The sequence below is a fragment of the Staurois parvus genome, unplaced genomic scaffold, assembly GCF_062004578.1.
Source record: "Staurois parvus isolate SC_StPar_1 unplaced genomic scaffold, SC_StPar_1.0 ptg002864l, whole genome shotgun sequence".
NCBI classification, from domain to species: Eukaryota; Metazoa; Chordata; class Amphibia; order Anura; family Ranidae; genus Staurois; species Staurois parvus.
In genome coordinates, this window is record NW_028320660.1 from 315,567 (window position 1) to 340,975 (window position 25,409).

At 41.0% G+C, this 25,409-nt stretch overlaps 1 protein-coding gene and 1 long non-coding RNA gene across 15 annotated transcripts in view; one reads left to right on the forward strand and one right to left on the reverse strand.

Moving 5' to 3' along the window:
• Positions 1-14,190, reverse strand: part of LOC149429012 (ras GTPase-activating-like protein IQGAP1) — a 28,228-nt gene extending 14,038 nt beyond the window's left edge. The window contains exon 1 of the mRNA XM_089666825.1: positions 14,179-14,190. Coding sequence (XP_089522951.1) covers positions 14,179-14,190 — 12 coding nt within the window. The remainder of the gene's footprint in view (positions 1-14,178) is intronic.
• LOC149429009 (uncharacterized) overlaps positions 1-25,409 on the forward strand; it is a 645,951-nt gene that overhangs the window by 286,822 nt on the left and 333,720 nt on the right. The gene's annotated exons all lie outside the window — the stretch shown is intronic.

Consider the following 25,409-nt stretch of genomic DNA (forward strand, 5'->3'; position numbering starts at 1 on the left):
TAATCACCGCTGGGGTTTTTATTTTTTGCTAAATTAACAAAAAAAGACCACAAATTTTGAAAAAAAACCCACGTTTTTCTTTGTTTCTGTTATAAAAGTTTACAAATAAATAATTGTTCTTCATAAATTTAGGCCGAGATGTATTCTGCAACATGTCTTTGGTGAAAATAACCCAAATTAAGATGTATTATTTAGTTTGTAGGAAAGTTATAGCGTTCACAAACTACGGTATAGATCTGAAAATTGATCAGTCCTGAAGTACTGACAGCCAATCTAATTTCTTGAGGTCCAAGAATGTCATAGTAGTACAGATATCCCCCAAATGACCCCTTTTTGCAGAGTAGACAGTCCGACGTACTTCATAAGAGGAATGGCGAGTTTTTTGAAGTTGTATTTTATTTTCATAATTTTTTGAAAAATGAAAAAATTATTTTCACTATTTTTTTTTTTTACATACTGTCACCAGTGCAGTACAGCGTCATCATATAACTGACATGGCGGTGAACAGGGACACTGACTGGTGACAGTATGAAAAAAAAATATATATATATTTTTTTTATTTTTTTTTATTATTTTTAATTACATTTTTTTTTTTTTTTTTTAAGATTTTTTTTTCATATTTTACTATGACCAAAGTAGTACAATGTTACCAAAGTAACATTGTACTACTTTGGGGAAGTGATCAGATTTTTTTTTTTTTTTTATACAATTTGCTTATAGCAAAGAATTACTTTGCTATAAGCAAGCATTTACCTGAATGAAATCGATTCATTCAGGTTTTTTTTTTTTGTGCTTAGCTGTGATTTGGCCACAGCTAATCACATGACATGTGCATGTGACCTGCTGTGACCATTCACAGCTAGGCACTAGTATACAATGGATGGCATGAATGAAGCCATCCATTGTATACAACTGTCATGTGACCTGCTGTGATTGGTCACAGCAGGTCACATGGTACCGGCAACGGGGGCCGGTACTCAGATCTGTCATCGGCCGTGTCCGAGGCACACGGCCGGTGACAGATCGCACCGCTGCGCGGCTCTGCAACCGCGCGAACTGCGCATGTGCGGGAGCACGCCAAATGGCGTGCACCCGGAAGGCTGCAGCATTTTTGTGACCGCCAAATGGCTATAGGCCGGGCGGCTAATGGCTAAATTGAATGACAATGAACAAGGAGGAAACAAGTTAAGTAAAACTGCCACTGACCACCAATGAAGGGGGTTTAAATAGCACAATACTGATCACCAATATAGGTGTAATTATTGCAGTCACAGACAGCAATGCAGGGGGACATTACTTTATCAATTGACATCAATGTGGGCAATTACTATTACTGCTATGAACACCAATGATGAGGCTTGTTTTACCCCCACTTTCTCCTCAGTGTGCACTGCAGTATAAAATACAGCAGGACCAACATTTTCAGGTGTTGAGGTGTTTTACAGCCAATGAGTGCTCTGCCTAACTTGATGCAATGCACTTCAATCCACGAAAAAGTGCTGCTATTGTGTAGTCCGCTGGATATGAAGGCAGTAAGCATATAAGGTCTGTCTCTTTAATATGAATTTAGAGAAAGAAATATAAGATCCAGCATCTTAAGGGGAAGTTCCGCTTTAAAGATTGGTCCCCCACTTCCCATTAAGGATTGACACCTTTGGGGAGAGGGGGGGGTCAGTGGAATGGGTACCCGAATTTGACAGGTACCCACTTCCACTGCGATTGCCTAGGCGATCGTAAGCGGTAGTTGTCCTCCCTCCCCGAAGTCTTGTGTGGCACGTGACAGGTCCCAGAAGATGATGGGGCATATTCAAGGCTTTGGACTTCTTTTTATTTCCTTTCCATCTTTATAACATTCCATTACCTTGTTATGCAGGTCTTTTAACAGATCTTTTCTGATCCCCATGGCTCAGTATCTAGCTTGCTCAGGTCATCCACATAAGAGCTAACAAACTGATTATTTATACACAGACACTTACCCTTGGTTCACAAATCCACGTTCCTGTGGGCTGTCTTTTGCACGGGCTCGAGAGCCCATTCATTTGAATGGAATCCCGTGCCCTGGGACACGCAGGGAAGAACCATATAAAAATGTATTTGGCAGTAATTACGGGTGGGGAGGGGTTGGTGGACAAAGAATATTCAAGAACATTCATACTCTTTTTATTATGCGGCCATAGAGATTTAAGCGATTGATTTACTAAAGGCAAATATACTGTGCCCTGCAAGTGCAGTTGCTCTAGACCCGAGGGGAAGCTCTGAAACGAGAGGAAACTTCTATCATCCAAGCATGTGAAAGCAAAAATGCAGTTTTTTTTTTTAAATTTTCCTTGCTTGTGATTGGGTAGTCTTTGCTAAGTCATGCTGTACCTCATTTACTAAGCTCTGGAGCAACTGCACTTGCAGTGCCCATTATATCTGCCTTTAGTAAATTAACCCCAGTTTTGATAAAGGTACTTCTTTTCACTGCATACATTACTATAAAACACTTTTATAGGAGAAGTTTTAACTAATTCAGTATTTTTACAATGTTAAATAACTAATTCTGCAGAAACCAAGATTGCAGTGAAAATATATGAGATGATGATGCTGGATCCAACATTTTAAACCCTTCCATAGTATAATATAATTTGAAAAATCTAAACAAAACATTATGCCAGAAAGCATTGAAGTTAAAAAAAAAATGCACCAGTTCTGCTTTCAGAAAACAAATAAAATTGCCTGGAGTTACATTCCAGTTTGGCAACACTTTCATAGAACACAGAAACTAGTATACAAGGTATAGGTAGCCAAAAGGAAATCCGTATATAGTTGTGCTCAAAAGTTTGCATACCCTGGCAAAAATCATGAAATTTTGGGATTGATATTGAAAATATGACTAATCATGTTATTAAACGGTCTTTTATTTAAAGATAGTGATCATACGAAGCCATTTATTATCACATAGTTGTTTGGCTCCTTTTTAAATCATATTGATATGAGAAATCACCCAAATAGCCCTGACCAGAAGTTTACATACCCTGGAATGTTTGCCCTTGGTACAGACACAAAAGGTGACACACACAGGTTAAAAATGGCAATTAAAGGTTAATTTCCCACATCCGTGGCTTTTTACACTGCAATTAATGCCTATTTATAAAATGTCACTGAGTTTGTTAGCTCTCACGTGGATGAAGGCTAGATACTGAGCCATGGGGATCAGAAAAGAACTGTCAAAAGACCTGTGTAACAAGGTAATGGAACTTTATAATGCTGGAAAATGATATAAAAAGATATCCAAAGCCTTGAATATGCCTATCAGTACTGTCCAATCACTTATTAAGAACTGAAAAGTTTTGGGATCTTTTGAAACCAAGCCAAGGTCAAGTAGACCAAGAAAGATTGCAGTCACAGCTTCCGGAAGAATTGTTCAAGTTCTAAAGGAAAACCTACAAGTAACCTCAAGAGAAATACACGCTTATCTGGAAAAAGATGGTGTGGTTGTTTTGAAGGAGCACAATACACAGATACTTGGACAAAAATGAGCTGCATTGTCAAGTGGCCAGAAAGAAGCCTGTACTGCGCCAATGCCACAAAAAAGGCTGGTGAGGCACATCAAGGTGTTGTCGGGATATTGTAACCAGGCATTTTTGAGGCATTGATACAGTAATGGCTTCTTTCTGGCCGCTCGACCATGTAGCTAATTTTTGTGCAAATATTGTAGTGTGCTCCTCCAAAACAACCACGCCGTAATTTTCAAAAGCAGCCTGTATTCCTCCTGAGGTTACCTATGGGTTTTTCTTTGTATCCCAAACAATTTTTCTGGCACTTGTGTCTGCAATCTTTTTTTGGTCTACCTGACCTTGGCTTGGTATCAAGGGATCCCTGAATTTTCCACTTCTTAATAAATGATTGAACAGTACTGACTGTCATATTCAAGGCTTTGGATATCTTTTATATCTTTTTCCATCTTTATAAAGTTCCATTACCTTGTTATGCAGGTCTTTTGACAGTTCTTTTCTGCTCCCCATGGCTCAATATCTAGCCTGCTCAGTGCATTCATGTGAGAGCTTACAAACTCTAATACTATTTATAAACAGAAACTAACAACAACAACAACCTCCTCGATCCCCTACAGTCCGGCTTCTGTCCCCTACACTCCACCGAAACTGCCCTACTTAAACTCTCCAACGACCTGCTAACCGCCAAAGCTAATGGCCACTATTCAGTGCTCCTACTCCTTGACCTCTCTGCGGCCTTCGACACAGTCGACCACCCCCTCCTCCTCAAAAAACTACACTCTCTTGGCCTCAGAGATTCTGCTCCCTCCTGGCTCTCATCCTACCTGTCACAATGCTCTTTCAGCGTTACCTATAATGCTACCACCTCCCCCTCTCTGTTCGGGTCCCTCAAGGCTCCGTCCTCGGGCCCCTTCTCTTCTCCATCTACACCTCCTCCCTTGGCCAACTCATACACTCTCACGGCTTCAACTACCACCTATATGCCGACGACACACAAATCTATCTCTCAACCCCCCACCTCACCACCTCAGTCTCTGCCCGAATCACACACCTACTGAGCGACATATCAGACTGGATGTCGCTCCACTTCCTGAAACTGAACCTCTCCAAAACAGAGTTTCTTGTCTTCCCCCCAGCCCTGACACCACCCCCCATTGACTTCTTCATCACATCCAACAACGCCACCATCAAACACGCCCCGCAGGCCAGAGTACTTGGTGTCATTCTGGACTCCAACCTATCCTTCCAGCCCCAAGTCCAATCTTTACCAAGCTCGTGCAGACTCCACCTCCGCAACATCGCCAAAATACGCACGTTCCTAACCCCAGAAACCACTAAACAGCTCATCCACTCCCTCATCATATCACGACTCGACTACTGCAACTCCCTCCTTACTGGCCTGCCTCGTCGCTGGCTATCCCCGCTTCAGTCGATCCTGAATACGGCTGCCAGACTCATTCACCTTTCCAACAGCTCCATTTCCGCCACCCCCCTCTGCCAATCCCTCCACTGGCTTCCGATTGCGCAACGGATCAAATTCAAAATCCTAACACTGACGTACAAAGCTGCCCACCATACTGCCCCGAACTACACCACTGACCTACTATCCAAGTACCACCCAGCACGCACACTCCGCTCCTCACAAGACCTCCTTCTCTCTAGTTCCCTGGTCTCCTCCTTCCATGCCCACCTCCAGGACTTCTCCAGAGTTTCACCCATCCTCTGGAACTCCCTGCCCCAACCCATCAGATTATCACCTACTCTCCTCTCCTTTATGCGCACCCTGAAAACCCACCTCTTCAGGGAAGCCTACCCCACCCCCTGCTAACTTGCCAACCTCCTCCACTCTTCCTACCACCCCATCCCCCACAGCTATCTCCTCCTGTGCCACCATCCCCTCCCTCCTAGATTGTAAGCTCGAAAGAGCAGGGCCCTTGATCCCCTCATGTTTTGCATTGTATTGTTGTTGTTCTGTCACATGTTCTGTCCCCCTTTGTAATGTACAGCGCTGAGCGAACTATTGGCGCTTTATAAATACTGTATAATAATAATAATTGCAATTTAAAAGCCACAGATGTAGGAAATTAACCTTTAATTGCCATTTTAACCTGTGTGTGTCACCTTGTGTGTCTGTACCAAGGCCAAACATTCCAAGGGATGGAAACTTTTAATCAGGGCTATTTGTTAGATTTCTGTTATTACGATTTAAAAAGGAGCCAAACAACTATGTGAAAATAAATGGCTTCATATGATTACTATCCTTTAATAAAAGACTGTTTTTTGGAATGATCAGTCATATTTTCAATATCAATTCCAATATTTCAGTTTCTGACAGGGTATACAAACATTTGAACACAACTGTATATCAAAGACCACATTTTTTAAACCTGCACAGACAATAGATGACAAGTGTGAGGGTGTGTCAGGCAGAACACACATATAGTAGCACATATATACAGCATGTGATAAAAAACGAAAGTCACCTTGAGCACTAAAAACAGCACTGAAATTCTGCACCTAACACAAATTACTGGAATTTCCCCTTCCCTGTTTTGTATGTCATCTCATGAGAGCAAAATTTTTAAATCTTAATGTGACAGGTTAAACATGTAAAATGTCAGTACTGCAAACTAGATAAGTGGCTCATTTTGCATGGTCTATTTAAGTATATCTCGATGGCCACCCACCTAATGTTGAATAGCTCCCCCTTTTGTCACCAAAACAGCCCTGACCCATTGTGAGGTGAGGCCTCCATGGATCATACTTAGTTTTCCAGCACATCCTGCAGATGCTAGATTGGATCTAGATCTGCAGAATTTGGAAGCCAAATCAACACCTTGAACTCATTGCATTCCTCAAAGCATTCTTGAACCATTTTTGCAGTGGGGCAGGGCGCTTTATTCTGCTGAAAGAGGCCACTGCCATTATAAAATACAGTTTGGTATCTGTCACCAAGCCATCAGTAACAGCCTTTAAGTTATGTAAATTGTGAGGTGAGGCCTCAATGGATTAGACTTATTTTTCCAGCACATTCTACATATGCTAGATTGGATCGAGATATGTAGAATGTGGAAGCCAAATCAGCACCTTTAACTTATTGCATTCCTCAAAGCATTCTTGAACCATTTTTGCAGTGGGGCAGGGCACATTATCCTGCTGAAAGAGGCCACTGCCATTATAAAATACAGTTTCCCTGAAGGGGTGTACTTGGTCAGCAACAATGCTTAGAAAGGTGGTATATATACGTATATATATATGTATGTATATGCGTTTATAAAAACTACAAAAGATTGCACTTTAAATAACCCCCTCCAACCCCTCATCTTATAACAAGTAGAGGAGGTTGAGCTTTGCTCCCAAGGCATCTAGCCCTGGTTATTTACTACTTGACCTCCATACAGGTTGGTCATCAGCTCTGAGGAAAGGGATTCGTCCCCGAAACGCGTCAGCCATATGACCGCACTGACAGTGAGAACACCTTGCCCGCCGTTGTGGCCATTGTCATTTTTCTATGCTTTTTAGATACATGCTTCGTCTGTGAGTATATTTTTATTATTTCATTCCTACAATAAACCTTGGATAATGCACTAGGTGTGTGCGCCACCTGTTTTCTCTCTATCTGGTATGTGTCAAGTAATATCCACATGAAAAGGCAGCACCCAAGGCTTCCCATAACATTTTCCAAAACATCACACTGCCACCGCTGGCTTGCCTTCTTCCCATAATGCATCCTGATGCCATTTCTTCCCCAGGTATGCGACACACACATGCACCCAACCAAGTCACGTGCGAGAGTGACGTAACGCGTAGATACGCCAGCGGGAGGAGCTTTTGACGATCGACGGCTTGACGTCATATCCGGCGCGGGCGCCATCTTGGTGCTCCGGTTTCCGAATCACAGTACACCCCTGGAGTGGTGTAAAGGCTTGCTTGCTTTCAGGTCTATGTGAGTAGTTTTTAGTCTTCTTTGTTTTATAATAAAAGGTTTTACACTATACGAGTCTCTTTTGCCTCACTGGTGACCATACTGGAGGGCCATACACTGGAGAGACACCACGGACTTCATCCACCGCTTATGTTATAGCCAAGAGGAGGGATTTGCACCATTGCAAGAGGGATCCATCTACTATCTGGAGGAATATTCCATCTATTACACAAGGCTCTTTGGTCCCTGGGGGCCTGGGCAGGAAGGTGAGGGGGCACCCCAGCTATAGAGGATTGGCACACTGCAATTCACATCTGCATGGAGTTTGTGTGACACATAAGGACACTATTTCACCAATTTATTCATGTCACCTCTATGTATGTCATTTTCCTAGTTGTCTGCTTCACCCCACATTGATGTCAGTTATTTGTGTTCAAGTCTATTTGCATACTTGGGATATATATCACTGAGTCGCCTGTTTTAATATAGCGCCGTATTATTTGTTTATATTCATGCACCCAACCATCCACACAATGTAAAAATAGTGATGGGCCGAACACCCCCCCCCCTGAATTTCGAACTCATTGCAAGTCTATGGGACTCGAACTTGTAAATTCAAAAGTGCCCATTTTGAAGGCTTATATACAAGTTATTGGCCATGAAAGGGGTGTGGGGACTCGGGTACGGTCCTGAGGTACATAAATCAGTGAAAAAAAAAACTTACAAAAGTATTATTTTTAAAGGGGTAGTCATTTTTCATTGCCTACAGTTAAAAAAAAAAAAAAAAACCTTTAAATATCATGCCTGGGGGGTTCTCTTAAACTATCTGCAAACTTTCACATCTGTACAATGTATAGAACCTGCTTTAGCAAAAAAAAAGTGAAATGTAATATTTAGAAAAAAAACCTAATCCTTTACGTCTGGTAGGATGGTTTGGAGGGACTCTACAGTAAAAGATATTTTAAAAAGTGCGTGGGGTTCCCCCTAAAAGCCATACCAGGCCCTTTAGGCCACATGCCTTTTAAATTAGGACAGTGTCCCCATGCCGATGGGGACAAGGGCCTCTTCCCCACAACCCTGACCCAGTGGTTGTGGGGGTCTGCAGGCAGGGGAGCTCATTACCATCAGGGTACCCCTTTAAATAATGATTCTGCCCCCCTCCTTGTGAGTGAGTAAGGGGTACTTGTACCCCTACCCATTCACTAAAGGGTTAAATTGAGTAAAAAATAAAGAGACCAGACTTTTTAAAAATTCCTTTAACATAAAAAAAAACAAACGTTTGTAATAAGTCCTTTGCCGGTCAAATGTGAACAATCGGGCGGAGCTAGGGGTAACTATTGTGATGTGATTGGCCAAAACATTGCACCTGACGACCTGTGGTCAGTTGCATTGTTTGGCCAATCACAATACACTGTGAAAGTGCAGTGCATTGTGGGACCCGGCAGGTGAACAGCCTGCCAAATGCCCTTACCATTCATGTGTTCGCAGAACACATGAATGGCCGATGTTCGAGTCGAACTTACAGCCCATTACTATGTAAAAGGAAACGCGATTCATCAGACAGGCCACCTTCTTCCATTACTCCGTGATCCAGTTCTGATGCTGTTTTGCCCATTGTAGGCGCTTTTGCCAGTGGACATGGGTCAGCATGGGCACTCTGGATGGTCTGCGGATACACAGCTGCACACACCACAGACTGCACTGCCCGTTTATTCTGCTTTCGACACAACAATTTCAGGGACAACAGATTTACTTGCTGCCTACCTATTGCTGATTGGTATTTAAAAAAATAAATAAATATATATATATATATATATATATATATATATACACACACACGTGCGTATGAAGGGCAATTTATACAGATTTTCAGTGTCATCTACAGGAAACAAAATACTTATTCAAAGGAATATGGTGAAATGCATGAATGAAGGTCAGCAAGAGAGAGGCTTGAGCAGTGATGCAATCCCGGCACCCAGAGGCAAGGAGCTGTGGGTTAAAGGGGAAGGAAATTGCTCAAGGGAAGGGAGGTACACAGGGCAATCCTTACATAGCACAGATGGCTGAAATGTAGTAGGTCAATACCCAAGACAACACTAATAGAAAGGGCTGGGCACATAGGAGGAAAAAACAGGATCATAGTTAACAGAACAGTAATGAAGTGTGATGTTAGTGCATTACACTACTCCCATATTAAACGTCCCAACAGCACTCTATATTGGTCTGCTCCATAAGGGCTCTTGGTAATTACAATCCCCAGTCCCCAACTGTTTATGTACTGTACTGGTTCACATATATGCAGATTGGATGCGGTTTGAACCACATCCAATCTGCATGACAAGTGAAATAACATTGCTTCCTATGGTGCCTGTTCACATACTGTATGTCCTGTACACTGGCAGTGCTGATTCAATGCGGATTGAAAAAGAGTCCTGTCCGATTTCTGAGCAGTGCAGTCTGGTTCAGGTGCGGATTAACAGGCTATTGAATTCTATGGGAACTGTTTCTAAACCACACGTCATCAGTTGTGAACAGGATAAAATCTTGACCTGAACCTGATCTAAAACTAACCTGAACCGCTGAACAACTACTGTGTCACTTAGCTGTGATATCTGAGCTTCAATCTGCAACGCACATGTGTGTACCCACACGACTCCTTTGCAAGTAACTTTATGTCCACCAGATTTAAGAAATATTTTGGTCCAAAGACCTTTTTAAAAATCCTAATGTACCACTGGAAACTTGTGTTGAAACATGTCCCCTAGAAACCCAATAGCTGTATTCTGGTGGATGCGACTGTCAGTAAATGCAGGACACATCATTCAGACGTGAACAGACATCTGGGTTCAGGTATCTCTCAATATATGCTCTGGATATATTGCTGGCTTTTTGGAGGACATTATAAGGCTGGCCATACACTATACAATTTTCTGTCCAATTTCTGCCCATTTTCCTTTAGATTTAACTTCCACTATGTAAAGCAAGGGCCTGCCTAATTGGATACAGTTGAAAGTGTTGTTCAGGTTTGACCTCATATTCTATGGTTTTTGGTAAATCTAAAGCAAAATTCTCAAGAAAATTGTATAATGTATGGCCAGCCTAATTAAAAGAGCAAACTAAATGGGAGAAACCCGTCCTTTCAAAGCTTGTATGCTCACCTAGGCGAGGATGACATATGAAGTAGGATATCTACATATAGTTTACATGGGCGAAGATATGATGGGGATCTCTGTCAAGTCTATAACGCATGGCAGAGAGCTGCAGCGTGTGTACACATTTGTGCAATCCCACAAAACCCAAATTCATGTCTGGAAAGCAGTAGGTCCTTGCCAGTCTCTGGGGCCAGACAGAGACATACAGGTATTTCCATGCATACAATGGAGTCTCGCAGAGTTTTGCACATGCATAGACGTGCCATGGGCCTCTGCCAGGTCATATAGACTAGAAATAAAAAAACTTTAGCTAGATAGGCTGCAGTTCCTCTTTCAAGAGTTCCTAAATTTTTTGTAGCCACAGATTGAGTATTATTATATACGGTTGTGCTCAAAAGTTTGCATCCCCTGGCAGAAATTGTGAAATTTGGGCATTGATATTGATAATATGACTGATTATGCCAAATAATTGTCTTCTATTTAAGGATAGTGATCATATGAAGCCATTTATTTTCTCATAGTTATTTGGCTCCTTTTTAAATCATAATGATAACAGAAATCACTAATCCATTAGTCACCTTAAGTGTCATTGAATGTTTACGATGACACTAACTATAGACATTGGTCTCTGATGTGGGATGTACCCACTATGACCAGGAGACCAAATGTGTGGGTGAAGTGGACAAGCTGGTACTTTGGTAGCTGGAGATCTGCAGGTTGTCCTGATCTAGATGCTAAAACATATACAATTGTGCTCAAAAGTTTGCATACCCTGGCAGACATCGTGAAATTTTTGAATTGATATTGAAAATATGACTGATCATGCCAAAAGAAGTCTTTTATTTAAGGATACTAATCATATGAAGCCATTTATTAAGTGTTCTTGCATGGCAAGACCACTTACTGTTATCTCACATATATATTCCTATTATTATAATAGCCAAATTTACCACCCTAACTCCTCCCACAGTTTTTACACTACATAGACAGTAATATACCGAAACGTGCGAATTGTTCCCGATTGGTGTGCTATTACTTTGTGGAACGATTCGACAAATGGTTCACGAAATATCGGCGTTTTTGTGGTGAAATTGGTCCCATAGGAATGAATGGCGGAATGTTCAAAACTAGAGTGGGAGCTGAAAAATCAGGACATGATTTCTAAACTGCCATCACTCCCTCATTTTCAAGCCCACCTACACAAATCTTATATCAAAACGTTCAGCTATCACTGCTGCCACTAAAAATGTCCACGGCTAAGCCATAGTCCTGATAGTTTTTACAATATGACCATTTGTTTGCAACTCACGCCGCCCATTGACATTCATTGAAACTCCACTCTAACCACCTCAAATTTGAAGGGCAATTTCTAAACTGCGACTGTGCCTTCATTTTTAATATTTCATATTTCAGAGACATACTATGCATCAAAGATGCATTTGAAGATGGCAACCGCCAGTGAAGTGAGCAAGTTGGAGCAGTTTGTTTTTTACCGCTCTTCTCTGCCCTTGCTGTAGAGTGAGTTGCCATAGGAACCCAGGTGTGTGAGCAGGCAGCAGAGTGACAAGCCACTCCACCCAGTTACTCCGTCCACTCCAGTTGTAGACTACTGGTGGAGGCAAGAACACTTCACACAATTTCCCCAGAAATTGTAGCTTTTCTAGTTATCACATAGTTGTTTGGTTCATTTTTAAATCATAATGATAACAGAAATCACCCAAGTTGCCCTGATCAAAAGTTTACATACCATGGAATGGCCTTTGTATAGACACACGAGGTGACACACACTGGTTAAAATGGCAAATAAAGGTTCATTTCCCATATCTGTGACTTTTTAAATTGCAGTTAGTGTCTGTGTATAATAGTCACTGAGTTTGTTAGCTCTTATGTGGAAGCACTGAGCAGGCGAGATACTAAGTCATGGGAAGCAGAACAGAACTGTCAAAAAACCAGCATAACAAGGTAAAGACACTTTATAAAGATGGAAAAGGATATTAAAAGATATCCAAAGCCTTGGATATGCAAATCAGTACTGTTCAATCACTTATTAAGAAGTGGAAAGTTTGAGGATCACTTGATACTAAGCCAAGGTCAGGTAGACCAAGAAAAATTGCAGCCACAACTGTCAGAAGCATTATTTGGGATACAAAGAAAAACCCACAAGCAACCTCAAATACAGGCTGCTCTTGGAAAAGATGGTGTGTTTGATGGAGCACAATATGACAATACTTGAAAAAATTAGGTGCATGGTCAAGTTGCCAGAAAGAAGCCTTTACTGCGGCAATGCGACAAAAAAGGTTAGTGACCCATGTCAAGGTGTTGTCAGGCATATTGTAGTAAACGGTCACTTGATGGCTAACCTGGAAAGTTAACCCAGGCAGATCCCACCCTCTATTCAGCGCTGCTGGCTTTGCTCTGTTATGTTAGTGACAGCGGTGGAGTCAATCTGGCGTCCGGCCCTAGGTTTCACCCCTCTGATATGACAGTCAGTAACACTGCTCTGGGGGGGTTCAGACCACCATGACCCCCCCTTATCTATGCCCCAGCTCTTCAGTAGCTGGTTTCCTGTCTGGGTAAGCCTAGGTGCCCCACTTGAAAACTGGGTTCATGTGTATATTGTAGATATAGTATTATATGCATGTATTATGTTGTATTCATTCATTTTTCAGATGTTCTGCTCTCTGTTTTCTCCTGAAAAAATGGAATAACTGCAAAACATGTTGAGAAGAAGTGGGTAATTTTTATGCTCTAGATTGTACTCTCTGGCGTTTTGTATTCGTTTTCAGTAACATTAGTCCCGTTATGAAAGAATTATGAAAATTGTGTGGGCATATTATTGGTACATGTTTGTAAATGCTTGTATTTTAACATTGTAATAAAGTACTTTCGGCCTCAACCAAAAAATGTCCTTTGTATAACAGGCTTTGGACGTAGGTGCCCTTACATTTCAAAGTATATATATTTTTGCACATGTTTCTATGATCTCTTGTATCCTATCTGCAGCCTTTAACCATGTCCTGTTTCATGTCCACAATCTCTAACTATTTCTTGTATCGTGTCCACATTCACTAACCGTCTTCTGTATCATGTCCATAATCTCTGACCATCTCTTGTATCATGTCCACAGTTTTCGAATATCTCTTGTATCATGTCTGCAATCTCTGACCAATTCTTGTATGATGTCTGCAATCTCTGAAGAGGAGCCTGGAGAGGAGTCAAGAGCGAGAACGTTGCTAGCACAGGGGTCACAGGAGGAGTCAGATATATGTTGACTGTGGAGAGAATATCCAATGGAACCAGAGAACCAGAGCTGCCAAGCTGGAGTCCGGAGAGGATCATCTCACTGAACCCTACTTTGAGCATCTGAGAGGAGGTCATTGACAGTGCTACCAGTCCAGTCTGAGGGGGGTCACTGATGTAAGGAGGGACTGAATTGAGTTAGGTAAGGGGTAGGGATGCACCAAAATTTCGGTGGCCGAAACGTTTCAGCCGAAAACACTCCTTTCGGCTGTTGGCCGAAATGAAAAATAAGCACCGATACAGGTGCCGAAAAAACCCTGCCTCTCGCCGCCGCCCGCTGCCGCTCGGTAGTTCTCAGCCTTACCTGAGAAACCATCGATCTCAGCGCTGGGCTTAGAGATGAGTGAAGGAGAAATGGCTGCCACGCATCTCTATGCCCTTGGAGGTCCGCAGCGATGTCACTTCCCTTTCCAGCCATTTTTTTTTTTCTAAGGCACTAGATCAATGCTTTTTTTTATCGAATGCTTTACATTGCAGAGGAGAGATGTGGAGTCTTATTGACCCCCATTAAATTAATTTTAAAAAAAAGTTTAAAGTGCCCCCATCCCCCGTGCTACATGTAGTGGTGAACGCATACATAGGCCATGCCCACGTATGTAAATGGTGTTCAAACCACACATGTGAGGTATTGCCACTTACGTCAGAGCAAGAGCAATAATACTCACACCAGACCTCCTCTGTAACTTTACACTGCTAACCTGTACAAATTTTTAAAGCATCACCCATCAAGATTTTTAAGTACTGCAGTTTCACACCATTCCACGAGCGTGCACAATTTTAAAGCGTGACATGTTGGGTATCTAGTTACTTGCCATAACATCCTCTTTCTTATTTTACAAGAAATTGGGGCATATATTGTTTTTTTTTTTTGATTTTTTTTTTTTAACCAAAGTGTATTTTAAAAATATATATATATTCATATTTAAAAACTGCGCATTTCGGTTTTCGGCCAAGTGCATTATGAAGTTTTGGTTTCGGCACCAGAATTTTAATTTTGGTGAACCACTAGTAAGGGGTGCACTGATATACAGGTTCCCTGTCATATCAATAACCCCCCCCCCCCGCACCTTAATTAATTAGTTCTGTGGAAATTGGTCTATTGCAGCAGTTTTTACTGGAACGGGTGGTGAGGGGAAACCATCACACGAGGACACCTGTCATACTGAAAACTGCAGCAAGCTCTTTGAACACATTTTTTTTTAACCAAGCATTAGCATTACTGTCTCTTTGGTAACTGATATGTCAGTTTTTAATGTTGTCTCTGTGCTCCAGCTGGGGAGAAATACCCTCCATTTGCCCTGTTCACTTTTCCACCAAGTTCAGAACAGAAATTGAGGGGATTTTTGCTCTCTTCATCCTGGGATTTCCCTTCTATTTCTGTGGTGATGGCTAATTGGCTATGGGACTGAAATTGAAGGAAAATCTCTCCAGATGGATGAAGGTGACAATACTGCTGTGTTATATCAACCTGACCTTCATGGAAATGGAAAAATATGTTTTTTTCACTTTTCATGTAACTTAAACAGATTGCTAATTGCACTAGCTATATGTTTATAGCTTAAATATTGATATTTGCACTGTTGTTCACTGAAAATTGACATTTTATGTACTTTTGTGAAGTAGGAAGATTCCAATGTTACAAACAACCTTTTCATTGGGGTGCAACCTATATGCTAGAGATGGTTTGCACCTAAATGTAAGGGGGTCTGCTGTGCTGGGGGAGAGGCTTATGGGAAGGCTGGAGGAGTATATAAACTAGGATCGAGGGGGGAGGGAGAATTGGATTAGAATGGGGTAGACAGATCAGGCAGGGGTCAGTCCTTATTGGTGGGTGGAATGTTGAAAGATGAGGGGAGGGCTATGGCAGATGATAAGAAGGTTCCCATGTTGCAAACAACCATTGGAACTGGTACCATTTGTAGAAAAATAAAAAACATGCAACATACGCGTGCAAAAGGTTTAAAAGAATTAAAGTATTTGTTCACCAATGCCAGAAGTCTGCCAAGCAAAATAGGTGAGTTGGAAGCAGGGCTGCTGTTAGCAATCATGGGGCTCCATACAGCCTACCTGAGGGGGCCCCAAAACCCCAACCCTGCCCCACCCCCCTTACCCCGCCTACCCACCTAAAAAAATATGCAGCTTTGTCTTTAAGGATAGTTATTTTCCCCAGCCTGTTATAGGCAGGCCATACATGATGCAAATTTTGCAAAAATCGATCAATTCCCCCATCAACATCTATGGCTGGCTTAAGGATGCATCTGACTGTCCTATCTTCAGCCCTGACTCACACCACTGTGGCTTTGAAATTGTGCTACTTCAGTGTGATTTCAAAGCCACAGATCAGAGAGATTTGTACCTAGGATTTTACTGCGGCTTGCGACTCCATTTACCAGTCAATGCAAGTCGCAATGAAATCGGAAAAAATTAGTGCAGGAACCTTTTTCAAAGTCGCTGTGACATGAGTCGCAGTGATTTGAACGGTTCCAGTGTAAACCAGGGCTCATCAATCATCACGATTATCATGATAATCATAGTACAGGTGCTGTGGCTCAAAGCACCTGTACTGTGTGACTATCATCATGACAATGATGATCTCATTTGGCTGCTCCCTGCTGTATAATTGAACATAGTCTAGGCAATGGTCAGGGCACAGGGAAAGGTGTGTATTGTGTCATGTAATTACTGTACCGTTCCTGTGACTTCTGCTGCTGCTGGGTCCGCAGGTGCCCGAAAAAGAAATAAAAGTCCCCCTTGTCTCCCAACCCTTAGGATGAACTGATGGAGACCCCTCAGCCCAGGAATAATGTTACCACCACCCGGGAGCCATGTACACAGGGGAACAGTGTGTATGCACTGACTGTACATGTGATCCTACATGAAGCCTGAAGCTGCTGTCTTGGCCCCCCTTTTCTGTGGCAGAGCCCAGGCCCCCTACAGGAGGCCCGGTGGTACCCCCTTATCAGCAGCCCCGGCTGTAAGCTTTGGTACATGAAGAGAACTATGATTTGATTGGTATTGCTGAATCCTGGCTTCATTCTTTACATGACTGGGCCATTAATATTCCTGACGATGTTCTCTTTCGGGGAGAGATGGTAAAAAGGAAAGGTGGTGGTGTCTGTCTCTATGTGCGAAGTGATCTCAGAGCGAGTGTGAAAGAGGACCTAGTTGATGGAGAGTGTGATGAGGCTGAAGCATCATGGGTGGAACTGCATATGGGGGTGTGTACTACAAAGGTAATCATTGGAGTTTGTTATAGGCCTCCCAATGTTAATGAGGAGGTGGAGACTCAGCTCCTTGCACAGATTGAAAGGGCTGCAAGGGCTGGGACAGTGATAATAATGGGGGATTTTAACTACCCGGAAATTGACTGGAGTAATGGTACTGCAGGAACAGTAAAAGGGCAAACATTTATCATCCTACTACAGGACAATTTTATGGTACAATTCATAGAAGCCCCAACTTGGAATGGTGCTCTGCTGGACCTGGTAATCTCAAACCATGCAGAGCTTATTACTAATGTCCATATAAAAGAACATCTGGGCAGCAGTGACTATAACATGATTTCATTTATTGTCAGGATGTGGTGAGTGAGTGACAAGATAATAAATTGCACCACATCCCTGGAATTTGAAAACGTTGAACTAGATAGTGTGGGATTTTCAGGGTGCAAATTTACAATGATAAACACATTTAAAAACCACAATAAATTTTATTTAATCTTACAAAAAAAAGGGAAAAGAAAAAGAGTAAATAATTACAATACTGTAAAAAACAAAAATTGAAGCTTGGCTGTATTGTTGCAGTAATTCCCTACATGTTTCACCCAACAAGGGCTTCTTCAGGTGTGAGAGAGAGAGAAAAGCTTCAACCACGATACAGTCTACAATATATCAAAAAGAATATACATAAACAACGGAGTTATGACATACATCCACACAATGAACATAATAATCAAAAGTATAAAAGAACACGCCGGGTCACCCTAGATGTCAGGTTCACGGAGCTACTACCGCATATGAAAATGCACTATCAAAGAACTTAGTTGGCCTATGCATCCGTGCAATTGTAGAGGATATAATAGGGATCAAATATCCATCCAAACATAGGTATAAATATGCAAAAATTAATAATTACATTTCTACCAGATGGGGCAAAAAAAGAATCAGATAGAGGGAGAGAGAACACCAGGTGATGTCAAGTCATTGAAATAATTAAAAAATAAATGAAAAATGAATTTACCTTTAAATTATCACAATTCAGGCAATAGAGGAAGCAAGAAAACAGTTTTTGACTCAAATTGTTAATATACAATTCAGCCACTAGATGTCAGGAGAGGTCACAAGTTCATAGAATATTAGCTGTAAAAATCAAACAGTACTCGAAACAATGCAGTGTACAGAATCACCCAGGTGACTGAGCAGTCACCATTTTCCTGAAGCCCTCCCCTCAACACAAGTCTCTCAAATTACCTCCAGGGGGTCTCAAAACGTCTCAAGAGATCCTACATGTGCACAGTTGTTTAGCCAAAGTACCATATCTTTATTCCCGCCATAATTTACCTTCCACGCCGGCCGACTTGTGACGTCACAGGCCGGGTGCAGAAGTCAGACATACAACTGCGCATGCGTGAGGTCTCTATTGCGCATGCACAAACTGAAGCCGACGAAAACACAGCCAGATCTCTTAATAGGAGCAACACCTAAGCAGGACAGCTGAAGAAAAGAAATAAAAACAAACAAACAAAAAAAACAAATCCATTTATACCATGTAAGGAAGACATCCAATCATTTCTATATAAGCCTGTTTTGGTCCAATCCAAACAAAAAATAATTAAGCCTAAAAGACAACAATTCCAAATCTAAGTAAAAGGGGGCCGGAATTATGGTTTGCAAGTTGTGTTTAGGCGAGCACATCGGAAAAGGAATCTTCAGGTGCAGCTACGCCCTGGGCGTCCGTACAATTGCACCTAGGGACGCATTATGGCATAAGTTACAAACACTAGAGATTGTAAGTAACATCCGAGTGAGCAAGGTGGGTTCCTAAATCAGAATAATTTTCTAGCAAATAACAGCATTTATTCTTTAATTTTATTACAATAGATAAAAAATGTACAGACTAAGCAAAATATTATAGCATTTATGTTTATCATTTCATAAGCATAGTATTAAAATATAACAACTTTTTTTAATCGGTCCTTACTGTGGGGTGATGGATAGGCAGGATAAAAGAAATTGTAAAATCACAAAAAACATGTTCATTGTGTGGATGTATGTCATAACTCCGTTGTTTATGTATATTCTTTTTGATATATTGTAGACTGTATTGCGATTGAAGATTTTCTCTCTCTCCCCTGAAGAAGCCCTTGTTGGGTGAAACATGTAGGGAATTACTGCAACAATACAGCCAAGCTTCAATTTTTTGTTTTTACAGTATTGTAATTATTTTCTCTTTTTCTTTCCCCTTTTTTTGTAAGATTAAATAAAATTTATTGTGGTTTTTAAATGTGTTTATCATTGTAAATTTGCACCCTGAAAATCCCACACTATCTAGTTCAACATTTTCATGATTTCATTTATTGTTAGCTGTAAACAACAAGCATATATGGGAAAATAAAAACACTCAACTTTAAGAAAGCTAATTTTTCCAAGGCTAAGAGCTGCTCTCCAAGAATTAGACTGGGAGGGAATATTAGCATCGATGAACACAACACAGACATGGGAGTTCTTCAAAAAGACTGTATGTGAACACACTGCAAAATATATTCCCATGAGCAACAAGTTTAAAAGGCTATAAATCAAACCTATGTGGCTTACGGCCAAAGTTAAAAAAGCAATAAATAATAAGAAAAGAGCTTTTATGAAATGTTAAAATGAAGGAACGCTATCATCGTTTAAACATTACAAAGAATATAACAGAATATACAAAAAAGAAAATCAAGGCCGCAAAAAATTGAAAAAAAAAAACGACAGATTGCAAAAGATAGCAGGATAAACCCGAAAAATTCTTCAAAATATATTAATAGAAAAAAGGTTCAGTCCGAGCATGTAGGCCCTTTATAAAATAATGAGAGTGGGTGACTGGGGACAAAGAGAAAGCAAATTTATTAAATACCTGCTTAAGCTCTGTGTATACAAAGGAGCATGGGGGAGCTCTTGTCCATAATGGACATGGTATTGACACAGCTCCAGATGATCCACATTGGCTTACAATTGATATGATCCAAAAATATTTAGACAGAATAAAGGTAAATAAAGCACCTGGACTAGATGGCATACACCCACGGGTCCTTAAAGAATTGAGCTCTGTCATTTCAAAGCCATTGTTTCTCATTTTTAGGGACTCTTTAATGACTGACATAGTACCACTGGATTGGCGTAAGGCCAATGTGGTGCCTATATTTAAAAAGGGGACAAAATCTTTAACAAGTAATTATAGACCTGTTAGTTTAACTTCTATAGTTGGGAAGATAATGGAGAGTTTATTAAAAGACCACATAGATGAGTTCTTGCTGGAAAAAAATATTTTAAGCAACAGACAGCATGGATTCATGAAAGACAGAAGTTGTCAAACAAATCTGATTTCTTTTTATGAGGAGGTAAGCAAAACCTTGTACAGAGGGGTGGCTGTGGTATACAGTACTTGGATTTTGCAGAAGCATTTTACACAGTTCCCCACACACCACCCAGACCCAGTGGTCAGAAAGGTGGTGGGGTTGGTTTGCTTCTATCCCCACTGAGCACCTTTCAAGTCTTCCCTAACCCTCTCTCTCTATCCTTCTCTTCTTTCGAGACTCCCTGCATCCGGCTGTTTTCTCCCATTTCTCTGAGGATCGCAGTGATCTATCGGCCTCCTGGACAGGTGTCCAGCTTTCTGGATAATTTCTCCGCCTGGCTACCCTACTTTCTCTCCTCTGAACTACCCGCTATCATTCTTGGAGATTTTAACATCCCTATTAATGTCAACAACCCGGCAACATCCCGACTCTTCAACATAACCTCATCTTTTGCATTAGCACAGTGTATACAGTCCTCCACTCACTTTAATGGGAATACATTAGACCTTGTTTCCTTCCATCTTTGCACTCCCTACAACCTCACAAACACCCCCTTTCCTCTCTCTGATCACAATCTCATCACCTTCACACACCTATCCCTCCAAACGGCAATTACCCGCAGAAACCTTCACAACTTGAACCCTGCTCCTTTCCACTCTGCCACTGACCAACTCTATGACAGAATCTCTCCCCTGTCCTGCCCTGACCTGGCCACTGCTGTCTACAACAGTTTGCTTTCATCCGCATTAGACTCGGTTGCTCCTCTAACAACACAAAGCATCAGGCCCCGACCATTACAACCTTGGCAGACTGACCACACCAAAAATCTTAAACGACATAGTCATGCGCTGGAGCGATTGTGGTGTAAATCCAAATCCCACCAAGCATTCACCCGATATAAATCTGCTTTCTTAACATACAATTCCTCCCTTCATGCTGCCAAACAAGCCTACTTTGTCACTCTTATTAATACCTTCTCATCCAGTCCTCGTCGTCTCTTCTCTACTTTTAACTCTCTACTTTCTCCACCTCCACCCAGTACCTCACTCACTGCTCACGAGATTGCAAATCATTTCAAAAACAAGATTGACGCAATTTATAGGGGCATCGCCACTGCACAGACATCCATCCCACTTAGCATACGTTATACTAAACCTCCCTCAACACTTTCCTCTTTTGACCTCACTACTACCGAAGAGGTCACTAAGGTTTTCTCAGAAGCCCGTCTCACTACCTGCCCCCTGGATCCTGTCCCCTCACAACTACTACAGTTACCCTCTTCTTCCATCCTATGCTCCCTCACTCACATCTTCAATCTCTTCCTCTCTAACGGTGCCTTCCCCTCCCCTCTAAAGCATGTGAACGTCACTCCCATACTTAAAAAGCCCTTCCTGGACCCCACCAACCTGAACAACTTAAGACCCATCTCCCTGCTGCCATTTACCTCTAAACTCCTAGAACGCTTAGTCTACAATCACCTGAGCTCCCACCTCACCGACAACAACCTTCTTGACCCTTTACAGTCTGGCTTTCGCTCTCTACACTCCACTGAAACTGCTTTACTAAAACTCACTAATGATCTACTAACTGCTAAAACCAATGGCCACTACTCCGTACTCTTACTACTTGACGTCTCAGAGGCTTTTGATACAGTTGACCATCCCCTCCTCCTCAAAAAACTCCACTCTCTTGGCCTCAGAGACTCTGCTCTCTCCTGGTTCTCCTACCTATCGCAGCGCTCCTTCAGTGTTACCTATAACGCTGCCTCCTCCTCTTCACTCCCTCTTTCTGTAGGGGTCCCTCAAGGTTCTGTCCTTGGACCTCTTCTCTTTTCCATCTACACCTCCTCCCTTGGTCACTTGATAAACTCCCATGACTTTAAGTACCATCTCTATGCTGATGACACACAAATCTATCTTTCTACTCCTCACCTCACCCCTTCAGTCTCCACTCGCATTACTAACCTACTAAGTGACATATCGGCATGGATGTCACTCCACATCCTCAAACTCAATCTTTCCAAAACTGAGCTCTTAGTATCCCCCCCAGCCCGTGCCCCCTCCCCTGACTTCTCCATCAAGATCAATAACACAGTCATCAGTTCCTCCCCTCATGCCAGGGTACTAGGTGTAATCCTAGACTCCCATCTGTCCTTTCAGCCCCAAATCCAATCGCTGTCCAAATCATGTAGACTTCACCTCCGCAACATCTCCAAGATACGACCATTCCTAACCTCGGAAACTACTAAGCAACTTATTCACTCCCTTGTTATATCTCTCCTTGACTATTGTAACTCCCTCCTCATTGGCCGACCTCATCGCATGCTATCCCCTCTTCAGTCTATCATGAATGCTGCTGCCAGACTCATCCACCTTACTAACCATTCTGTATCTGCCACCCCTCTCTGCTGTGGTGGTTTATGTAAGGATTTATTCTATTTATGAAGGGCGGTGTCCCTTTCCCTTAGATGAAATGTTACAGTGCCTCCAGCCGTTAAAATACGGCAAATATTTAGTGAACCAATAATTTGGACACCTTGATAATTTGATCACCACTTATTATTATACCTTGAATTCTTTTAGCCAGTATGATTTCGTACCATACACACAAAATTTGCCTAATAATAGATAAATATATAAATTTATTTATGTACAAAAACTATATATATCTTAACACAAAACGCAAAAGACTGGTGATGAATGAATACTGGTACACACGATCAAAGATATACTATACCAATATTATACACAATACAATATTTCTAAATAATGATAAACAAGATAACAATTTTTCTAGATGATAATGATTAAAAATTAAATTTAATAATAACTGATAATTTAGAGTATCTCAGAGGTTATTTTCTCTCATAACGTGGCCATAGGAATGGGAGAAGATGTTCCCTGATACATTATACTCTAACTACTAATATTTAATAATTTATGAAATATGTAAATTTGCAATATGACACCAACAATATCTAACAGTAATACAGGATCTCTCTATATATATGTGAATACCCACTGCAGTTGTTATCACTCTAAGGTAATTCTTATCACTCTAAACACATAGGAAATATGCAATACAATATTAAATATAGACAGTCTCACCACACCCAGAACTTGGACTATGACACCTTCCCAGTGGATTCAGCTGGCAATGGAAACGCCTTCAGAATAATGGCCACAGGGCAAGTGATAGATAGGCAGTGTTGGAAAATGTAGGATGGGAGAAATTTAGAGAGTGTAGAAGTTTACTAAAAAGTTTTTAAAAGTTTGAAAGGATGAAAGAGTGGTTATTCAGCAGGGATGGATTTCAGCCTCGTCTGATTTCTTCAGCTTGTTTTTCTTTGGCTCCAGTGAGATTTTTCAGTGAGTCTTTCAGTCAGTCTTTTTTTTTAGTGAGGTTTTTTTTTCAGGTTTTTTTTTTTTTTCTAAATCGGGTGCATGGCTTTTTATACCATCTAAACTATTGTTTTAAAAGACCCTCCCAACAGGCTTTTGATTGGCCGGTCGAGAAGTGTATGTACCTAAGCTATCTCTCACCTGTCCGCCAGGTGGCAGTCAGGTACCATAGAACAATTTGAGTATTGATGATGACTCACACCTCGGGTGGAATTCAAGGTGATTTCACGTATTAAATATACGTCTCATCCAGATATATATATTTGATTATACCTATAATGTCCTGGATAGGAACTATAGAAGATATATGTGTATTCAGTTATTCATTTCCCTGAGATACAAACTTGTGTGAAAGCATTTGTTTTCTGATAAAACATACAACTGATACTAATTCACAATATATCTTACTTTTCATCATTTCATACTCAATTTAGTGATATACAATCCCCATTGCTGAATGTATTTTTGTTTCAGAAAGAGTAGGAATAATGTCTCTTTTTGTTAATGTCTTTGTGGGTAAAATATAAGTTCCGAGCTTTAACTTTTAGTCTTAAGAATGACACAATACTGATGTTTACGTCCATTGTAAAGATAATAGGGCAACAACCAGTTGTCCTTGTAGTTTGAAAAAAAACAGTTTGAAAAGACTGTTGACTCATCACTCTTTTCAAGGCATTGTTTACTCTTCTCAGACTTGCAAGTATGGTCTCATATATTGTTAACTGTCGGTGTGGTGACTCAATGTTTAGAGGTCCAACGTCTTATTTGACTGTCTGATTAACTTTTGTAGATGCACTTTCCCCAACCCCAATGGATAAATAGCATTTGTTGAGAATATACATTTTAACTAGTCTCATAGTCGCCAACTTAAACTTCTCAGGATTGTCTATCTTGGGCCACCTGTAGATAGTCAAACAGTCTATTGTCTCTGGAAAGAGCTCCTTCCACCCATTGTCTGCATGTAACTTCTAGAGATGAGCGAATTATTCAAAAATTTGATTCGGCTGATTCGCCGAATTTGCGGGAGAAATTCGATTCGATGCGAATTTATTCGCTGCGAATTTAACTAATTAAAAGGGTTTCTAGGCTTCAGAGAGCCTTTATATTAGTGCAGAACACTGTACCTTTAATTTAAATGCCCTTGGAGTCTGCTGGGGAAGAGAAATAATACTGTCAGTCAGTATGACATGCAGATGAGTGCCGTCGATCTTAGAATCACCGCAAACTTCACTCATTTGGGCAGTCACGGGGCACGACGAAGAAGAAGAAGAATGAAAAGAAGAAGAAGAATGAAAAGAAGAAGAAGAATGAAAAGAAGAATAAGAAGAATGAAAAGAAGAAGAATGAAAAGAAGAATGAGAAGAATGAAAAGAAGAAGAAGAATGAAAAGAAGAAGAATGAAAAGAAGAATGAGAAGAATGAAAAGAAGAATGAAAAGAAGAAGGAGAAGAATGAAAAGAAGAATGAAAAGAAGAAGAAGAATGAGAAGAAGAATGAAAAGAAGAATGAGAAGAAGAATGAAAAGAAGAATGAGAAGAATGAAAAGAAGAATGAAAAGAAGAAGAAGAAGAATGAAAAGAA